Raw genomic sequence first — 21,883 nt, 5'->3', positions numbered from 1 at the left:
ATGCTTTCCCAACTGGTGCATGCAGCTGGGAGTACTGCCATGAACACCAGCAGCATTGCCTCTGTGCACCACATGCCTTTCCTCAATGATGCTGGACAGCTGGCAGCATGGGTGACAAAGCATTTCAAACAAACTGAGGGGGAAGGGCATGCAGGCAGGTGGCAGGAGAGGGGCATGGGTGGGAATCAGCAGCAGTGGGCCTGACCAGCAGCCCTGGGCCCTGGTAGCTGCTCCACCTCAGGGTATGCCGACGCCAGCCCTGCTTAAGAATTGTTTCCTGCTGCATGTCCATGTGCTGCCTGCCCAAAGTGACAATGTTCTTGCCCAAAAATTGGTCTGAGCTGATTTTTCCCTTTTCCTGACATATGAAGAGAAGCAAGGATCTGCTTAATTCCCAGTAAATCAGGCAGCTAGACAATCAGCAAAGGAGGGATTCTCTCCTGCTTAATTGACTGTGTTGAAAAAAGAACTAGGGACTGTGCCTAAGGAAGGAGCAATGTTGACTAGCCAGCAGATGGGTTTGCACAAAGTGTAAGCGGGGTGGGGGTGGGGGCACCAACAATCTTTTCTTAGAGAAAATGGGCAGACAGTTCCTGGAATCAGGACCGATTGCTCTCTGAGATCGAAGATGTGCAGGAGGAGCGCCAGCTCAACCTAGGCGAATGATTGACTATCAGGCTGTGGAGGTCCTTAAGACCTTTAAAGACTACACGCAGTCACTCTCGTTTGACATGGCAAACCTGGCTCTGGTCATTCCCACGATCCAAATGGCTCATGAGAAGATGGCCGCCATTCTGGAGCCAGCTGTAGGATATGCAGACTTGCTTCCAGCAGTGCGTGCACTGGTGCAGAAGCTGCAAGAGAGCATTGAGTACTGCCTTGAACCTCTCACCAAGCAGGTCTACCTGCTGGTGATCATGTGTGACCCAGCAACAACCACTGAGATGACCCTGGAGATAGAGTTCCTCAGGCAGGCACTTGGCCCCTCTTGGAGCGAGAGGTGCACAAGACAATACGGCAGCTGCTATGGTGAAGGAGTACCTTGCTGCACCCTACAAGTTGCAGACCACCAATCCAGTGAGCTACTGGGCCATGAAAGAGACTGTCTGGCTGGACCTCTCTGCCTTGGCTCAGAGGCGCCTCTCGTACCCTCCAGCGAGCATGCAGAGTGAGCATGTTTTCCCCCCCATGGGAGACATTGTCAGACTGCATCACTCACGCCTGCTCCCTGGATGGTTGAGAAGTTGGTCTTGCTCAAGGTCAACTTGCCACTGTTCAACTACCCAGTATGTTTTGGGAAGTCAGGGTGAAACACTTTTCGCAAAATTAAAATGTCACTAGCAAGAAGCAGCAGGACAGATACTCCAACTGATTGGTAGAATCCCCCCATCCCTAATGCCATTCTGAATCCATTGAATCTTCATTTGTCAAAAAAACATCTCAAGCGTCCCTTTATGTTTGGCCCTTTCTTTGTTTATTTTTTAAAAAGCTATATTTTTAAGAGCATTTCCCGCATGCACCTCCCCCCCCAGTATCCTACTCTGGTGTCACCTGCTTAAATCAGATTTATTCAAAGAGGTGGTGTAAATCTAGTCTACACAACCGTACAGCAAAAGCAGCACAACAGAGAGCTGGTATTTGAGATGGATGTTGGAATTTCATATTAGGCAATGAAATGGCAGCAACCAAAACCCACTTTTTCTAGCAGAAGCCATTTGAAACATTTAACACTCTGATTTTAGTACACTATGGACACAATACACTGGGGGATTCTCCTGCACAATCCCTTTGTGGTTTGTACCTCCTTACTTTTTCCTCCATAGCTCATTATATAATATTTCAGATCAGCTGGAAAGTAACTCATCCCCAAACATTCAAGCCTTTTTTGTATTTGCCTGGTATATTCTATTTTCCATTCATTGATTTGTGGTCCCTGCTATTTTACTGTGCTTTTAAAGCAATAGTTTATTCCTGCCATTAGAGATAACAATCCTGTCAAAAGTCATTAGAAATCAATGCATTTCTGCATGAGCAAGCGATCATTGGTCTCAACTATGAAAACTTCAAGCGATGTCAATACTGGTGCTGCACCTGACTCAAGGTTCCCTCTTACTTTCAATAGTGAACAATCAGATGACAGCTCCAGAAACTGGGTTTTTGCTCAAAGATTTTGTTATCAAAATATTTATATCCCATTTTTCCTCATGGCTCAAAGTTCTCCCAAGTCACTAATAAACAGTTACCTGTAAAATGAGTGAAATAATACTCCAGACCCCCCCTCCCCAAAAAAAGATGTCTGGAGTTCATACCTCACTAAAACTGCTGGCAAATAAATGGCCTTGCAGTACCTTATGGGGATTTCTGGTTATGGTGCTCTCCTCCCCTCTTCAGGGATCCCCTTCAACAAAAGAGGAAGCTAAAATGGAAAAGGCAGGGGCTCTGGTTGATAGAACGTGGGCTGCCTTAACCGTGCAGTCCTGAAGGGCTGCGGCAAAGCTGCATAGGAGCTGGCATGACCCCTGCACTGGTGTCCGTGCCACTTGCGGCATCCAAAGTGTCCACTGGCGTCCACTTGCGGCATGGACACCGGCTCTGGGGCAATTCATGCCAGCTCCAGGGAGCGATGCAACAGCATGAGCCTCGTGTGCTGGGGTTGCCTCCCCGGCAGTGTTTTTCCAGCATGAGTGCCACCTGATGACAGCCGCAAAGTACTGGTTTGGCGCCAAGACGGCTGCATCTGGAGGCTTGTATAGTAAAATATGGCTGTATGGATCCATGCATCTTCCTGAAAACATGTGATGGCATATGTTAATAGGTACCCTAAAAGGTTGGGGGGGGGGAGGGGAAGAGAAGAAAAACCTTGTATTTGAAAATATCAATGTCAATTACCAAAAAAAACCAAAAACCCTAAAATTATATTAAATCACAAAAGCCTTTAATCAAATTGTAAATTTGGTAGGAAAAGTACTTATCTATGTAACCAAAATAAATATTTTTAATATTTACCATTTATTTAAAGCGTTTGTGATTTAATATAATTTTAGCTTTTTTGTAATTGACAGATGTTTTCATATGCAAGGTTTTTCTTCTCTCCTGTCATCCACATAAGAGGTTCTCTATCCTTTTCTACCCATGAAAATCGCTGCTTCCCTTAAGGCAGCTCTGTGGTACCATCTGAGCTAACCATTAACCTTTAGCCTGCTTCCCACACACACCTCTAGTTGGATGGAAAGGGCAACCTCAAGACGAGTCTCCTAGTAGGTACGGACTTTACAATTTAAGCAACGAGATGGCAGAAAAACTGGTCGGCAGTTGCTGAAAAGAGGTGGCCAGTTTTGCAGTTAGGTAACACACGGGATCCTTGTGAGTAGCTTGTGAACTTGTATATTAAAGGCAACATCTACTAGCTTTTCGGGGTGTTTCACAGTCTTTGGGAAATCTTTAATAGCTGGAGTATTCATAGAGTATCCTTGTACTGTTGCCTAGCAGTTAAGCAGCATAGCCTTTGCCATTTGTCACTGGCTCTGCCACCAACTCACCGTGTGACTTAGGTAAGTCCCTCAGCAGCCAGAAAATGGAAAAGATCAGAAGTACTTAAAAAGCGAGTACCTAAAGTAGGTTGAACATCTTTGGATGAAGAACTGCTGTATCAAGTGCCCCAATACATCTTTAACAGTAAGCGATTTGCTCCCAGCTGAAGATAAAGGGGGCTGGATGAGATGTGTTTGCATTAGCTTCGTGTTGTCCAGACCCTATGCTCATAAAGCTGTTTAAACAGAATCTTAGCTGCTTGTGCTGAAAACACGATGGTACGATTCTTTCCGTGCCTTTTGGAACAGGAACATTAGCCCAGTGAGTGCTTGGCGCAGAGCATCCAGGTCAGCTGTGCCTTCCCAACAGCAGTCATGCCCCACCTCATGGTGTGCAACCGACCGCTCAGCTGGACTTTGACTCTGGTGCTGGGGTATCTCTTCTATCTCCTCCTGGGGGCCATGGTGTTTCAGCTGCTGGAAAGGCAGGCAGAAGCCAAGTCTCGGGACCAGTTCCAACTGGAGAAACTCAAATTTCTGCAAAACTACACCTGCTTGGATCGACAAGCCCTGGAGCAGTTTGTGCAGGTAAGCGGAGAGATCAGTGTGTGGGCATTTAAGGACTCCATGTTTTGGTCCATCGGCACTATGTGCATTAATCTGTGGGATGGTGCATGGGGAATTATTGCTTGGGACAGGGGGTTGGACTTGGCCTTCTTTCTTTCCAACCCATACATTTGGGAACTAAAGGGATTTAGAAAAAAACCAGAAGAGAATGCCAGGGAAGTTTTAAAAATAGTAACATCCTTGGGTTAAAGGAATGAATGTTTGCTGGAGCAAGGCTGACTTGTATAAGCCCATTTTTATATGTCATCTTAGGCAACATCTGGGCCCAGGTTGTTGCTATGAATGACACTTCCTCTAGTACACACAATAACATTTAAAGGTTTACTTCTCATTTAGTATAATCAACACCATACATGCTTGCCTTTGCTGCAACAGGAAGGTAAATGGGGGAAAAACTGACACAACATGGTCGGTTTATTATGGCAACAGCCTAACACATGAGGGCCTCTCTGAACAGCCTGCTTTATTGAGTAGTAAAAGCATAATTGTTGTGTATCTTCCCTATGGGCTACAACGTCTGCTGGATGAATACTAAAGTATCCCAGCATTCAGACATCAAGAGTTGCACGACCACCACCAGTAGTCTATTTGTTGCTACTGTGTGGACTGAAGGTGTTTGTTTCATTTATAAGCATACACCTTACCCCTTGACCCAGTAAAGACACTAAAGGTGGATTTCATACCAAGTATTAATGTTATAAGTGCATAAATATTATAGTAAGATTGATGAAGACATTTTTATGCAACATTAAGACATATTTTTTGATATTTTTGTGACATAGTTAAAAACAAGCAACAGACTTTCCCCCTCTACAATTCATGTCTTTATCATGTGCTGTGCCATCCTAAGGAGAGTTATACTCTTCTAAGCTCATGGGCTTCAATGAACTCAGAAGGGTATAACCCTGTTTAAGATTCACTTAAGTGCAATATAAAGTTTTTTTTTTTTTTGTATTTATCTGACAACTAGCTTTCTCAAAAAATGCTCAAAACTGCAGAATATTTTTGGAATGCAAATGGGAAAACAATGTAAATGAAATAGTAAAATAATTTTAAATGCTGTGATACAATGAGTAATAGGAATGGAAATTGAATCCTAAATTTCACTTGAAATCCCCATTTTATCATGAATTGTGTAAATATGGTGGCTTCTAAGAAAAAAAGGCTATTAAAATAGTTCAGAGCTAGTAGCCATGTTGGTCCATGTTGGAACAGCTAGATTCAAGCTCAGCAGCACCTTAGAGACCAACGTGATTTGAAAGGCATAAGGTTTTGACAGTCAAAGCTCAGAGAGTCAAAGGGTGTCTGATGAAGAGAGCTTTGACTCTCGAAAGCTTATACCCCGAAAATCTTGTCGATCTTTAAGGTGCTACTGGGCTTGAATCAAGCTTAAAATGTGAAACTTTTAAAAGGGATTTTCTGTTACTTAAAAGGACTTACATATGAATAAATGATTTTCAGTTGTTTGGCAAACTAATCAAACTGCCATATTTGTGATACTTTCCTAGGCATTATGAAGGGGATCTTAACCATGTTTTCCATTGGCAGAAGACACTTCTGCAACAGAAAAGGAGGAGGAGAATTTACCAATTGTCCTCTCCCGCTGCAGACTCTCACTTCAGTCCATGTGCTGTTTCTGGGGGTCCACTGATCCCCAGGGACATAATCTGAAGGGCAGACAACTGGAGTTGCCAGCCTCCAGATGGGGGCTGGAGACCTTCCAGAATTACAACTGATCTCCACACCACAGGGATCAGTTCCCCAGGAGAAACTGGCTGCTTTAGAGGGTGAGCTCATGGCATTATATCCCACGGAGGTCCCTCCAGTACCCAAACCCTGTCCTCCCCAGGCTTTCCCCCCAAATCTCAAGGAATTTCCCAATCCATCATTGGCAACCCTAGGCAACACCCTGAAGCAAGGTGGGGGTGCTTCAGTGGTTGCCTGACAGCAACCACTGAGTGACTTTGATACCACCTGACTGCCATGACTCACATAGGCCTGGCTTAGGGTTGCCAGGTCCCTCTTCGCCATCGGCAGGAGGTTTTTGGGGCAGAGCCTGAAAAGGGCGGGGTTTGAGGAGGGGAGGGACTTCAATGCCATACAGTCCAATTGCCAAAGCAGCCATTTTCTCCAGGGAAACTGATCTCTATCAGCTGGAGATCAGTTGTAATAGCAGGAGATCTCCAGCTAGTACCTGGAAGTTGGCAACCCTAGCCTGGCTGCTTGCTTCAGCCTTGGGAGGGTGGGGTTTCAGGAGGGTAGGGACCTCAAAAGGATGCAATACCATAGAGTCCACCCTCCAAAGTGGCCATTTCCTCCAGGGGAACTAGAGTTGCCAACTTCCAGGTAAGGGCTTGAGACCCGGAATTACAACTGATCCCCAGATCAGCGATCAGCTCCCCTGGAGAAAATGGCTGCCTTGTAGGGCGGACTCTATGGCATTATAGCCTGCTGAGATCACTTCCCTCCCCCAACCTCTCCTCTCAAGGCTCCATCCCCAAATCTCCAGGAATTTCCCAACCTGGAGCTGGCTATCCTAAGGAGCAAAGGAAGCAGGAAAAGGGAGAGGCTATGGGGGCATTCTGGAAAGGGAAAGAGGAAATAGCGGGGGAGTGGGAAATATGATGTCTCCCCCAAGTCCTTGCGAGTTCCTGTTTTTACCAACAGAATTTCATTAAAGTAAGAGATTTACAGAAGTACTGTAAAAGTGATCTCATTTTTTGGTATACCTATAGACTGAGCTCATCAGATCTTGGAAGCTAAACGGGGTCAGCCCTGGTTAGCACTTGTATAAAAGACTACCAAGGAAGTCCAAGATTGCTGCACAGAAGCAGGCAATGGCAAACCACCTCTGAACGTCTCTTGCCTTGAAAACCCTACAAGGTCACCATAAATGCTGTACAATTGACCTCCACTTTCCTCTAATCTGGCTGTACAAGATAAAACCACTAGAGGTCACTAACATTTCTTCTGTAACACCATACTCTTTAAATATCACTCGCCAGCAGAAATAATCCACAACTATTCTCGCAGGCTGCCAGGTGATCGGAATCGCTATTATTCCCTGACTTCATGTTATTGGTTTGTATCCTGCCACTCAATTCAGCCAAGTCTGGAAATCTTCCTCTAACTTAAGAGGCTCTCCTGGAAGGTCCCATGATTCAAGTGGTACAGCATCTGATTTGCATACAGAAGGTCCCAGGTTCAGTCCCCAGTGCAAATGGTCAGGTTGTACGCAGTGTGAAAGACCCTGAATAACTGCTGCCAGAGTAGACAATATTGATCTTGAAAGACTAATACACACGGCTCTGCAATATAAGTGACCATGCATACCCTTACTGATATATTGATTTTGTTTCAAAATTTGAATCCATGAATAATGGCATGGTAAGAAGCATGCCTTCAGTAATTCAGTTCCCCCAGTATCAGAATCTTGGGAGAAATAGGAGCATGTGATACTTAGGGCTCACTGGCTGGCAGAAGGATGGTCCATTTTTGCATATGTCCATCAATCTGGTTTTCTTCATTATGCAAAGAAAGCCTCTCTGTGTATGAGTCCAAGGAACTACACTGAATCAAAGATTTCACTACATTTTATTTATTTATTTGCATGATTTATAGTCCGCCTTTCTCACTGGGACTCAAGGCGGATTACAGTATGAGTCAATACAATCGACAGGATGGGACATTCAATAACCAATGAAATAGGATTTGGGTTGTAGAACCAACCAAAAATCTTTTTTTTTTATGGAATTGACGCAAGGCATAAGTGACACACAAAATGATGCAAGCAGGATCCAACTTACAGCAATCTATACACAGTAGTATAGACCACAGTCCTGAAATGTTTCTCCAAGTAACTTTGTGATACCTTTTGTTCAGTGCTATCCTACTGCCTGTGTAGGAAAGCCTTCTTGAATAATTCAGTTTTGCATAGTTTGTGGAAAGCCAGGAGAGTGGGAACCTTCCTGACCTCCTCAGGCAGACCATTCCACAAGGTGAGGGCCACAACAAAGATGTACATGCAGTTTTTGTTGATGCCCTCCAAATTTCAAATTTATTAATACAGTCAATCAGACCAGTAAAAGCTACACAACAATAAACCAGACATGGCCAATATAAAAACAGCGTTAAAAAAAGAAACACACACACATAGAGAGAGAGCTTATATATATCTTTTAAGAACACTTTACATAAAAAATGGATGGAGTGTAAAAAAGTGCAATAAGTGCCAATGACATCATTCCAGCAGAGATTTACGAAGCTTCATAGAGACAGCACAAAACTTGGCAACCTGAGTTGTAACCTGAGGGTTCTCGCCGCTTAACAGTCTCGTGGCCCTATCCACTGATTCCCGGCCTGGGGATCTTACCAACAGTGGAGAGATCATTTCAACACAAGCTTTTTCACAGAATAGTAGGATGTGTTCTGTGGTATCGACTTGCCCACTGCCACACAGACAAAATCTTTGAGCCCTGGTGATTTTTTTATAATGACCCTCTACTAAAGCCGAGGGCAATGCTGAGCGTCTGGCGGTTGATGTCCCCCAGAATGATGAGTCTAAGACCACATTTGCCAACTCAGACAAAGCGCCCACTGGAGAACTGGGCAGCTGTTAAACAAGCGGAATGCCTAATCGATCCTTAGTCCCTAACATGAGGAGCATGCAGTCAATGCCAGTGATGGCTCACATTGGAAGTGTGGGGAAGTTATGTCTGTTAGCTTCAAAATTAGTCTCATTCTTGTACAACGTTCTAATTGTTCATCTTTCAGCAAGAGCTCAACCTTTACACAAGCCAAAAGCATTGTGTTTAAATGTGGGGTGTGCAGGCAACCACGAGGAAGACGTGGTAATATTTCGTTACAACACTAGCAAATGCACAGCAACATGTTAGAATGCAATCCATCTGGGAGGTGAACAGGGGCCCGTGACACAACCGTGACACAGTGCATCACAAGCAAGGAACAGGTGTGCTGCAGAAAGATGCCCGCAATACAAAAAAAACCTCTTGACTCAAGCCAGGAAGTCTAGTCAAGCAGGCATCTTTCATAAACATATGCCCTCTCTATTGAATTGTGCCAGACCGTTGGTGTCTAACAGTATTTTGACTGGCAGTAGTGTCTCTCAGGGTTGCCAGCCTCCAGGTACTAGCTGGAGATCTCCTGCTATTACAAGTGATCTCCAGGTGATAGAGATCAGTTCACCTGGAGAAAATGGCTGCTTTGGCAATTGGACTCTATGGCGTTGATGTCCCTCCCCTCCCCAAACCCCACCCTCCTCAGGCTCCACCCCAGAACCCTCCTGCAGGTGAAAAAGAAGAACCCTGGCAACCTCTCAGATCTACAACGCAGTAGATATATTTAATTAGCAAAACTAGAAACTGGATCTTATATGCGCTGTACCAGATTAGAACCCCATGGAATGAAGTGGAATATATGTGAATATATACAGAGTTGCACTCGAAGTCAACCAGGGACTTCTGATCTGACAGTACACTTTTTCTCCTCCACCTGTAAACAATGCCTCGGCCTCCTCTTTCCTGTCAGGTTATTATGGAAGCATGGGAGAAAGGTGTCAACCCAGAAGGAAATTCAACTAACCCCAGCAACTGGGACTTCAGCAACAGCTTTTTCTTTGCTGGAACTGTCATCACCACCATAGGTAAGGTAAACCTCTTTTGTTGTGTGTAGAAGTCTTTTCTTTTTGGACTCCCACAAAATATCCTGTAGAGAGCTGGATTATTGTGGAGTGATGGTACAAAGTAGTCCGGGCAAAGCTTTGTCAGAAGTCATTGCAACGTGTGTTTAAAAGGCCATACTTTCAACCAACACCCATATTTCAGCATACAGCTTTCCCCCGATTTCGCCCTAAAGAACGGGACAGATGACAGTTTTGCTTGTGTAAAACTGGCTTTTGCATATTCACAGACAGTCTGATAATCTATGAATAAGTGAAGGGGCTGTGGCTCAGTGGTTAGAGCATCTGCTTGGCATGCAGAAAGTCCCAGGTTCAATCCTCGGCATCTCCAGTTAAAGGGACTAGGCAAGTAGGTGATGTGAAAGACCTCTGCCTGAGACCCTGGAGAGCCACTGCCGGTCTGAGTAGAAAATACTGACTTTGATGGACTAACAGCCTATTCCTGAGGGGGGGCAATCCCCTCAGGAGGCGGCGTAACCTCGCCACTGGCGTAAGTACGTGTAATCGTGTGATTACATGTACTTACGCCGCCGGGAAGGCCAGGGCCGCAGGCGGATGAGTGCCGCAGGGCCAAGCCTCGCCCTTCGCCGGCGCGGCCTCTCCGTGGCGCTGGCTACGGCGTAGAGAGGCTGCCCCGGTGCAGGGGGGGGGTTCCGGGGGTGAGACGGAGGAGGAGCCACCGGCTAGGCGGCTCCCTAACCTGTTTCGGCCCGGTACGCCGGCGCCAGAAAGGCAGTGCTGTGCCCGCTTTTTAGCAGGTGCAGCCTCACTGTTCCCTATGAGGCAAAAAGCCCTATGGGGCAGAAAGCCCTGCTGCTCCTCTTCCCCGCCATTCCCCTACCCCGTCAGCTCAGGAATGGGCTGTAAGGGACTGATTCAGTCTAAGCCAGCTTCATGTGTTCTTGCTGTATAAACCTAGAGCTTAATGAGCTGGCCAAATTGAGTGCTTTTGAACGCCTTGATTTCAATAAAAGAATTACAAATGCACTTCAAATCACTGGGAATTTAAAGCACTTAACATTGGCTGCAGCATGACCCTTGTAAATAGTATGCGTGAAAAGGAAATAGGAAGATGCTAGAGTTATTTAGAGTAGTGAAACAGATTCTGAGTCCCATCAAGAGACAGTGACTATATATCCGTGTTGTCTTCTTTTGCTGCAGGATATGGGAACTTGGCCCCCAGCACTGTGCCTGGGCAGGTGTTTTGTGTATTCTATGCCTTATTTGGGGTGCCCCTGAACCTGGCATTTCTCAATCAGCTGGGGAAAGGACTTAGTGCTCACCTGATCAACCTGGAGAGATGGGTCCACAAGCCAGGCCAAACCCGGGTACAGTTTCTCATTTGTCACCATTATGTTTTCATTCCTTTTTCAAATGTAGTTTTCAATAATCATCTCAGAGCGGGCAGGTGTTTCTTGGACTTACCCCACCTCATGGGGCTGTTGCATCCTCTCTTGAGGCAAAGAGTATTGAAGGCACTGACTACTGGGGGGAGGGTTGAACTTTGAATTCTGGTATGGGAAAGAGGCCCTAGGAAACAAACTGCTCTGATTGTTACTGGGCTGGGGGGAGCCGTGGTGCTGCTTCATGGAGGAGATGGAGCCATCTTAGAAACAAAGAGCCCTTGCCGAAGGCCTAGAAGACATTCTGGTTTGGGTCCCAAGGGAGAATGAGCATGGCAACCCACCTCTATTTCCCAAAGCCTTCTTTTTTTCTTTCCTACAATATCTCATGTTTTTTTTTTACACCACCCTTACTCCAAGAAGCATACATACATGTATACTCTCAAGAATATTGTGAGGTAAGTTAGTTTGACACATAGTGACTGCCCCAAAGTCATCCAGCGAGTCTTATGGCAGTGTGGGGATTTGCACCTGGGTCTCCCGTATCTCCACCATTGCATCACACTGGCTGTCCACTGCTTTTGTTGGTTGGTGGAAAATGCCTTGCTCTCAATATACAGAGCGTGCTTAAATACTAAAGGTCCTAACAAAGCTCAGCAATTTAATATGCCAAAAGCACATGCCACAACAATGTTGTACAATTGTTACAAAATATGCAATTTCTAAACATGTAAAGAATCCTATCTAACCACAAACTGTATCCACCATAAACTCAGAGTGTTTTCTGGCGTTCTGCGTTCTACAGCAGCATCATGCAGTTTTAAAGAGACAGTACACACTTTTCAACTGCTAAACGGCTTGTCAAAGATGTGATCCACCAACCAGTTCAGTGCCATATTATTCACGTTTTGAGGCAACTCAATGCGAAACATTTATGTTGTGAGATAGGAGCCTAGTATATCCTATTTCAAAACCATTTTCTTCAGTCGCATTCCAGAAGTGAAATCGACAAAGGCTGCTGTTACACTGTTACTGGCGATGTTTCAACAAGCGTTCATGTTTCCAGCTGCTTGTAGTAGTTCTGTAGGTTTATGATTCTCAACTGATAAATCAATGGAAAATTGCTAATGTGCACTTCCGGATAGCCCAGGCTAGCCTGATCTCATTGGATCTCAGAAGTTAAGCCAGGTGTGCCCTGGTTAGTATTTGTATGGGAGACCACCTAGGAAGACTAGGGCTGCTACACAGAGGAAGGCAATGGCAAACCACCTCTGAATGTTTTTTTCCTTGAAAACCCTATGGGGTCATCATAATTTGGCTTCTACTTGACAGCAAATATATATATATGGAAAATACATACATATGAAATGCTAATATGTCATTTATGCACGATTATACAAGAATAACATTAAGAACTGCATAGCTTAAACAGAAAAAAATCATCATGAAGAAACAGAAAATGGCACTAAAAGGCTCATGGGTTAGACTCATACAAGAGGGGGGAAAATCTAAATGGCAGTTTTTCAAGTTGAAACCATAAAGCTGTAAAATCTGGGCCCATAACTGAATTGGTAGCCAATGTAGCTCTCTTTAAAATGGGCATAGTACGTTCCCATGTAACGTGCTCCTGTCAGCTGTTTTGCTATTGTATTTCGTATCAATTGTAACCCACAACCCAGCTTCAAAGGCAGCCCAGAATGCAATGCAGTAATTTAACCTGGGTGCCTGCCTCCTCACGATGTATTTTGGGCTCTGGCAGTGAATGTCACAATGTGCAACAAGTTCTGAAATTCTGGAAACAGGAAGCTAGACTGAAACTTCATATGACTTAATAAAAAAAATATACAGCTGATTCATGCCATTTACCTAAATAATGTGCTTTTTAGGTTTGTGGATGCAACTCAGAGGGATGGGCAACTTTCGGTATTGTCCAGAAACAAGTTTTTCTTCCTTTTATTTTGATTAGTAGGGACAAAGATTCTACCTGTCATGATCTGTGGCCACTGCAGATCTTGAACCCATTCTTGCAGCCTCCTAAATCACAGGCCTTTTAATACTGCCATAAAAATGGCAGGCTAGTATTCTCACTTTTTGCCCAAACATTAATACCCCACTTCTCCAAAAACAAAACAGAATTAACAAAAAGAAAGCATAAGCAGATTAGGAACCAAAAATGAGGGGGTCAAAGAGGTTTTCAGATGGCTCCTAAATGCTGCATGTGATGGTGCCAAGTGCATCCTACTAGAGAAGGCATTCCAGAGAAATGACACCATTTCCACAGAGGAGTACCTATCTCTGGTCCCTACCATCTTCACTTTTGACCGGGTGTGTGTGCATGTGACTAAAGAAGATCTCCGATGAGGATTCTCGACACTGGATGCATCAGCATTCCTGATCACCTCCTTCTTGATTCATCTTTGCAGTTCCTAATTCAATAAAACCGTTTCCTAGTCAGACCTGAGCAACATGCCCTGTCCCTGTTTACTAGGTGCTGTCTTTGGGGGGGGGGGCATTGTCCTGTACCTGGTAAATCACAGTCCCTATTTTGTCCTGATTTTTGCCTGGGGAAAGCTTAACAGTTTGTTAGTGTGAGTTGCTGGAATTGTCATTCTGTAGCATTGAAGTCCTTCCCCATGATCTGTAGAAGATAAATCTCTGACAGGTTGATCCCAAACAGAGTTAAACCTTTATAAACTCACTGACTTCAATGGACTTAGAAGGGTGCTTAGGACTGTGAATCAAGGAGTGGTGTTGTCTTGTCTGTAATGCACAGAGATCTAAACACATAAGGATTAAGGCACCATGTAGTGCACAGCCTGACATTTGACAGGTGGTGAGGGGCCTTTTGAACTACTGGGAATAACAGATTGTAGGTCAATCTTTATGCTAAATAACCACTACCATAGTTTTTTAAAATAGCATAGGCAGCTTATTGAACAAAACAGGAATACAGTACAGATCCTTCACCAATTACGGTAGTAGTCTAAGGAGCTCAGGCAGTAACTCTTGACACTACAAGCTATTTTCATTGGAAGGTGTGCTGCTCTTCTTCTGTGAAACCAACTTCTTCTGTTGCCTAGAACTTTGTCCAGCTTGTTCCTCTGATCCTCTTCCATACTCCTTCGTTCCCTTCACTTGCCCTTGGATCTCACTCCCCTCCCTACCAATCCTTAGACAAATCCTCCCCAGTTGTTTATCATCTTGTTTTCATGCTGGCTTTGAAGTTGTTCCGTTACTTTGGCAGGAGATCCAGGCTGGAAGCAACAATGCACCTGGAGCTCCCCACCCCAACAAGAATGCCAAGAACCAATAAAAGGGCACGTACCATCATGCAGATCAGATTCACCTATCTTTTATTAAGAAAACCACTCCAAGGAGAGCACGTCCCAGAAGGAATAAGAGAGGTTCTAAAGCTCGAGATTTCACTTTGCTGATCAATAGGTTTAATTTATTTTGGTGTTGCTGTAGTCTAAACAGAAGTCAAGTAAAACTTGGAAGCCCTTGGCTAAGATGGCACTTAGAGTAGTCTAAACTCTACCCATGGGATAAAACCATCTCAAGCAGATCCTCATTGCCACTAAACTGATATTTTCCTCCATTTGTTTCTCAGGTGGCAGAGACTCTGACAATGGGACTCTTTCTAACAGCTGGGAGTTTGCTTTTTCTGGTTTTCCCACCACTGATCTTCAGTTATGTGGAAGGCTGGAGTTATGGAGAAGGTTTCTACTTCACCTTCATCACCCTCAGCACCATTGGATTTGGAGACTATGTAGTAGGTAAAGCATGCGGTTGCTCAAACCACTCACAGAACAACCAATTTTAGTACAATACCAATGCTGAAGTCAGCTAATTGCATATTCAATATTGCTTGTGAGTAGTATTTATGGCTTTAATAAAACCTCTCCCCTTTTAACATACAAATCCAATGCCTCTATCTCTGACATAATGCCTTTTTTACTAAGTGACAGGGATCCCAAGGCTACATTGTCAGTGGCAAGATTTGTTTCAGTCCTTATATCCCTCAAACATTAGATTTATGCTGCTCAAGATCAATGGACCAAGGAGCTTCTAAGGGATAAAGGAAGGGTGCTTTGATAAAACATTCATACAAGGCAGTACAGGATCAACAGCACTTTTTCTGCCTGGACAAGAGACAGGATGCATCCAGATGCATCCTTCACAGCATCCAGAAAATGCACGGAAACGTGCAGGGAGAGGGAGGCAACCTCTGACAGTCGGAAAACACAAGCATAATCAAAGCAAAGCCCCAAAGTAGTTGGCAAGGTGACCGCGGGGAAACAGCCATGCATAAATGGCCTTGGTTTTTATACCTGTGCGTTTCTCTCCCATAAGGAGTCTCAAAGTGGCTTATAATTGCTTCCCCCCACCCCACAACAGACACCTTGTGCGGTAGGTGGGGCTGAGAGAGTTCTGAGAGAACTGTGACTGGCCCAAGGTCACCCAGCAGGCTTCATGTGGAGGAGTGGGGAATCAAACCTGGTTCTACAGAGTAGAGGCCACCGCTCTTAACCACCACACCACACTGGCACTAAGCAGGGATAAAAGCTCAAGCTTAGCCCTGTCCTTTCTGTGCTAGTTTTCCAACTGCAGTCAAGTTTTATTTTTAACTTAAAGAAGCATTAAAAAAAAGCATTCTACCAACTCTGGAATCTACCAACTCATTCCCATTTCATTCTGCTGAGTATGTGTGTGTGTGTGTGTGTGTGTATGCATGGTTTCCACTCTTTTGGTATATTATTTCAGATCACAGAGGAATAAAATATAACATGGGTCTTTTGTGTATTTTCTTCCTAGGCACAGATCCCAACAAGCACTATATCTCAGTGTACAGAAGCCTGGCAGCAATTTGGATTGTTTTTGGCTTGGCTTGGCTTGCTCTGATCTTCAACCTGGGGGCTGACCTGATGGAGAAATTCCTGCCTTTTAATTGGCAAAAGCCTGATCCAGGCACTGAAGAGACCCCTGTTGCCAAAGTAGAGGAAACCCCTGATCCCAGGATCCATATACCCAGCTGAGATTGGCTAATGGACTGGCATCTTGCAAAAGAAAATGGAAGTACTTCCATGCCCCTTCCCTTATGCCTACAGAGCAACATTTGCGGGTTGGTTTTGCAGCAAACCCATAAGGGAAAGGTGATTTTTCAGAAGAGAAGAAATTCTTGACATTGTAAAGAGAACAGGCAAATGAAGCCTTTGAAGCAAAATGAATGGAAAGTGAAATCCCTGCATGTTTTGCACCCATGTAATCCATTCAGAAAATATTTTGACAGCCTACTTGCAAGTTGCAACCATTAGATCATATTATCAGGGATGGTTCAATTCTTTTCTGCAGCTGTTCAACCCATTTGGCTCCAGAAGGAGTGAATTGGCTACACCATCAATACTGCTGCAGATCCTTTATAGAAATTACTCTTTTATCCACAGCAGATAAAATGAAACACAAGGAAAGTCACTACTGCTGGCTTTCCTCTTTTCATTAAGCAAACTGTTGTCTCACTCTCATTCAACCAGTTTGATCTTTTTGTATAATGACTGTATATCCATAAGGCTACGTAGCCAGACTACAAAAGTGTTTTTAATGCCAACATTCAAGAGTTCAGAGAAACATTTTTAAAGGGAGAGGGGAAAACAATGTGGAAATTCTTATATTTGCTTCATCTTACACGGATGCAACTCATGAGTCCCTATGGAGGGAAGTAGGATAAAAATGATTGTAATATACAAGTAACTGCAATAAACAACTTTTTGGGAGAGCAGCCCACCATAAATTCTATAGTCATTCATTCTCTACTCATTCCAGTGTAGCTAAAGTGAATTGAGTTGACACGGCAACAGTGCTTGGTAACACATAAGTAGCACATTCCTTATCTTTTTTAGATTGGCAAATGGATTTACTTTTAACTTCAACATTTGAACATTGAGTTCTATTTAAATTTATTTTAGAAATGCAAACAAAAATCTATTAATGTGGTTTTGTCTTACTTTCTCTAGTATATCATCTCCATTTTGATGTCATCATGGCTGCTTTCTAAAGTGTTTGAGGAACCTATTCCTTATGATTTTCACATGCGTCCTCTAACTAACCAGATTTTGCATTTTTGAAGGTCATGGCTAAAACCAAGATTCAAGTTGTATTTTTGACAAAAGAGGAAGGTGAAAAAATGTGGTGGCTAACCACCTCACCTTTTTTTCATAAACAGTATGGGTTTACTCAGCCACTCTTAGCCCGGCCTTGGCTGAGGAGGGCGAGGTAGAAATTTAATAAAATAAGTAAATAATTATGGAGTTGTTGGAATTCTTCACCTGCCATTGAATTGGTGCTAACAAATATCATACTCTCAGCCTAAATCTACCTCACAGACTTGTTGTGAGGATAAAATGGAGAACAGGAGAACAAAGCAAGTCCCCATTGGGGAGAAAGGTGAGGCATAAATGAGGTAAATAAATAAAATTATCTAAGTACAGCTGTGAGTGGTTAGCAATTGGAGGCTAGCTGACTGCCAATGGGCCCTGGCTGCATACCATCTATTACCCACATCCCTTGCCTCTCTCCTGCATCAGTGCAGCATCTTCGGGGACAGGATGCAAGGGGAGAAAGCATGCTGGACATATTTCTCCATTGCTTAGGGGCTATTCAAAGGCAAGTCTATTGTAGGGGGCCAGAGCTGGATAAACCTATCCAACCACATGGATTCTCTCCATTGTCAGAGAAGCATGCCTATTATATTAGGTGCTGTAAAACACAGGCAGGATAATGCTGCTGCAGTCGTCTTGTTTGGGGGCCTCCTAGAGGCACCTGGTTGGCCACTGTGTGAACAGACTGCTGGACTTGATGGGCCCAGGTCTGACCCAGCATGGCTTTTCTTGTGTCCTTATGGATTACTGAGCAAACACAGATAGCACCAGAAGCAGATGACATATTTTGTACCATCCAGCCTGAGGAAGAGTTCTAGAGTGACTGAAAGCTTGCACACTGTTTTGTGTCTCTTTGGTTGGTCCCAATAAAGAGTATTATGTGGACTGTGCTTTGTATTTTGATCTATAATCGCACATTCTACACAATATACTACCCTAGGCAGTTTGCTGTTCACGGTGCCACTTAATTCTGTCCTATTGCCTTGTTCACTGTATATTTTATACAGTGAGAGCCACAGTGGTGTAGTGGTTTAAGAGCGGTGGTTTGGAGCGGTGGACTCTAATCTGGAGAACCAGGTTTGATTCCCCACTCCTCCACATGAGCGGCAGAGGCTAATCTGGTAAACCAGGTTGGCTTCTCCACTCCTCCACATGAAGTCAGTTGGGTGACCTTGGGCCAGTCACAGTTCGCTCCGAACTCTCTCAGCCCCACCTAGGGTGTCTGTTGTGGGGAGGGGAAGGCGACTTTAAGCCGGTTTGATTCTCCCTTAAGTTGTAGAGAAAGTTGGCATATAAAAACCAACTCTTCTTCTTCATCATCTTCCCATTGTGTCTTGCACTGTTATTCAGTTTTGTGCTGCTACTCCTATCGCATTGTTCATGCAATGTTCTATTATTTTATCCTCTTTCTGTACTCGGTTAAAATATCTTGAATCTGAGTGAGAAAGGCATACTGTAAATAAGCTAAACAAATAAATTAATACTCCAATGCAAAAGTCATTTTCTCCCCAAGTCAATCTGTTTGCTGACACTAGCATGTCCCTTGCTCTTCCACCAAATGGCCTCAGTTCCTATTGGGGATGAGGATTTTCAGACATGCACTGGTATTCTGTGCTTTGTTTATAAGCCTAGCCCTGCTTTCTAGTGCTTTTTCTGTGTCACAGAACATCTCTCTCTGACTCACATTGATTCATCTCCACAGTGGAGAGGTTAGGGTTAGAATGTCATGGCTACTCCATCTATTACATCTTTACTCCATTCTTCCTCAAGGAGCCTAGGGCTGCATAATGATCCTCACCCATCCATTTTACCCTCACAAGCCAGTGAGGTAATTTATTTACTCCATTTATACCCAACCTTTCTCCCCAGTGGAAACCCAAAGTGGCTTCTCATCTCCATTTTATCCTCACAATGGCCCCATGAGGTAGGTTAGGATGAGAGTGTGTGACTGGTTCAAGGTCACCTAGCAAGTTTCCAGGGCAGAGTTGGGATTCAATCCTGGTCTTCCAGATCCTAGTCTGACACTCTTAACTACTGCTCTGTCGCAAGATCACCCAGCTGAGTGGAGATTTCAACCCAAGTGGAGATTTGAACCCAAGTCTCCTCAATCTTCTATCCACTTACACATTAACCCTCCTACAGATACTCTCAGTGTCTTCTCTCACAGGCAGTATTCAAATGAACCACATGGAAAGAGAAACAGAAAAATATTAATCAATTCTTATCAGGTTGAAAGTAAACTGGTACAGGTTATCATGTACAAAAATGCTTGCTTGGAGCCCCCCTAAAGAGACAGAACCAATAAGAAATTTAAGTTACTTTCTCCCTTCCCCCCCCCCCCAATGTACATCTTGCAGACTTTAGGAACAACTCCCACATCTTCATATATACAAGACAATATTTCCCATTTCTCCAATATAAGACTGTCCTGAACAGGCGCCATTAAATGGAATCCTCTGTGAATTAGGGTTGCCAACCTCCAGGAGGTGGCTGGAGATCTTCTGGGATTACAACTGATCTCCCATGGAGAAAATGACTAGTTTGGAAGATGGACTCTGGCATTATGTCCCATGGAATACCCTCCCCAAACCCCACCCTTCTCAGGCATCTCCCCAAATCTTCAGGTGTACCCCAACCTGGAGTTGACAATCCTCAGTGTGAACTGAAACTGCACCTCCAGTCCCTAAACCTGAAGCCACAGTCAAGAAATGCCTTTAGAGTGAGGTTCTTCTTAGTTGCCAACTCCTTTCAACATCCAGTGTTTTCATGGGCTGGGCTGAACGGAGGCAACTGGGTTAAATAGCTGATGACTGTCTCAGCAGGTGGGTCAGGTTCCATCATCGGCTAAAGACATCAATCTCCTTTCTAAATTTCTGCAAAAGTTGCACAATGGCTCTTTGCTAGAAGTAGTGGTTGCTGCCCGAAAACAAACATCTTGTGTATTTCCATATTATTTCTCACAGTGGATTGGAGCAGCTGCATTGTTTTGACGTCTTTGCACAAATTTGTGGAGAATGGAGCCAACATGAGGAACAGACACAAATGTGTCAGTGGACTTTTTTTAAACCACATTCCTCTCGTAGGGTTGCCAGGTCCCTCTTCCGCACCGGTGGGAGATTTTTGGGGCAGAGCCTGAGGAGGGTGGGGCTTGGGGAGGGGAGGGACTTCAATGCCATAGAGTCCAAATGCCAAAGCAGCCATTTCCTCCAGGTGAACTGATCTCTATCGGCTGGAGATCAGTTATAATAGCAGATCTCCAGCTACTTCCTGGAGGTTGGGGGAACGAAATAGACACCACTGTACAAGTATCAAAAGATTTGGAAATCAGTACAGGAGCGAAAACAGTTTAAACAAAGTGCAAAATACTTTATAAGATACTACATGAAAATAAAGACAACACAAGACAAATTGTACAACAAAGACCTACATAAGACCAAATATACAAGTTCATATGTACAAAGATGTTTTTCAAAGTTGTGTGAATAATGAGTACAAATTCTTATTGAAGGCAAATATCACTTACTACATGATATTTGCCTTCAATAAGAAGAATTTGTACTCATTGAGACAACTTTGAAAAACATCTTTGTACATATGAACTTGTATATATGGTCTTTTGTAGGTCTTTGTTGTCCAATTTGTCTTGTCTTTATTTTCATGTAGCTTATAAAGTATTTTTAACTTTGTTTAAACTGTTTTCGCTGCTGTACTGACTTCCTGGAGGTTGGCAACCCTATTCCTCTGGAATTAGTAACTTGCTTCAAGCCTAAAGCAGTCTCAACCCCTCTCTCTCCACCCCCACACCTACTCCTGAGCCCATAACTAAGGCCAGTGCCAGTCATGTTTGTGCCCTAGGCAAGGCTAGCGTCTTGTGCCCCCCCCGTTACTAACCAATTTTTAAAAACAGATGTCTTATAGAAAAAATAAAACTTTTTATAAGACATTATAATGAATTATATTCCATAGCACTGTTGTGGTATGGAATATATATATATATATAAATAAATAAAATAAATTGAAATAAAAATATATAAATTGGCAGTTGCATTTTCCCCAACAAACTAATCTGTTTAAAACGGTGCCTCTGCGCCCCTGGGAGGCCTGCGCCCTAGGAGACTGCCTAGTCCGCCTAATGGAAGCACCGGCCCTGCCCCTAACCTAGGCTTGCCAGCTTCCAGGCAGTAGCGGGAGATCTCCCGCTATTACAACCGATCTCCAGCCGACAGAAACCAGCTCCCCCGGGGAAAACGGGCGCTTTGGCCATCGGACGGCATGGCATTGAAGCCCCTCCCCCAACCCCGCCCCCCTCAGCCCCCGCCCCCAACACCTCCCAAGAAGGACCTGGCCACCCTCCCATAACCCCTCCCCGCGCCCTGTTCCAAATTCCCTTTGGGAAAGGCGGCGGCGCTCGCCCCACCGCTCCCGTCCGGAGCCCGGGGCAGGGGACCTCCGCTTGCCTGGGAGTCGACCCCTGCCCTTTCCCCGCCTTCCCCAGCAGCCCAGCGCCGTCGAAGGTGTGCGTGCGCTAGA

At 44.3% G+C, this 21,883-nt stretch overlaps 1 protein-coding gene across 1 annotated transcript; it reads left to right on the top strand.

The window, feature by feature from the left end:
- The first annotated feature begins 3,905 nt into the window (after nt 1–3,905).
- On the top strand, nt 3,906–16,283 carry KCNK16 (potassium two pore domain channel subfamily K member 16). Its single transcript, XM_056853361.1, has 5 exons — nt 3,906–4,118; nt 9,705–9,819; nt 11,017–11,183; nt 14,809–14,974; nt 16,014–16,283. Exons 1-5 carry the CDS (start codon nt 3,906–3,908, stop codon nt 16,232–16,234), a joined length of 882 nt encoding a protein of 293 aa, XP_056709339.1. The 3' UTR covers nt 16,235–16,283.
- Nucleotides 16,284–21,883: the final 5,600 nt, after the last annotated feature.

This window comes from Euleptes europaea, chromosome 7 (genome assembly GCF_029931775.1).
Source record: "Euleptes europaea isolate rEulEur1 chromosome 7, rEulEur1.hap1, whole genome shotgun sequence".
Lineage (NCBI taxonomy): Eukaryota > Metazoa > Chordata > Lepidosauria > Squamata > Sphaerodactylidae > Euleptes > Euleptes europaea.
Note: the sequence above shows the minus strand (reverse complement) of the source record. Positions and strands in the feature narration are given on the sequence as shown.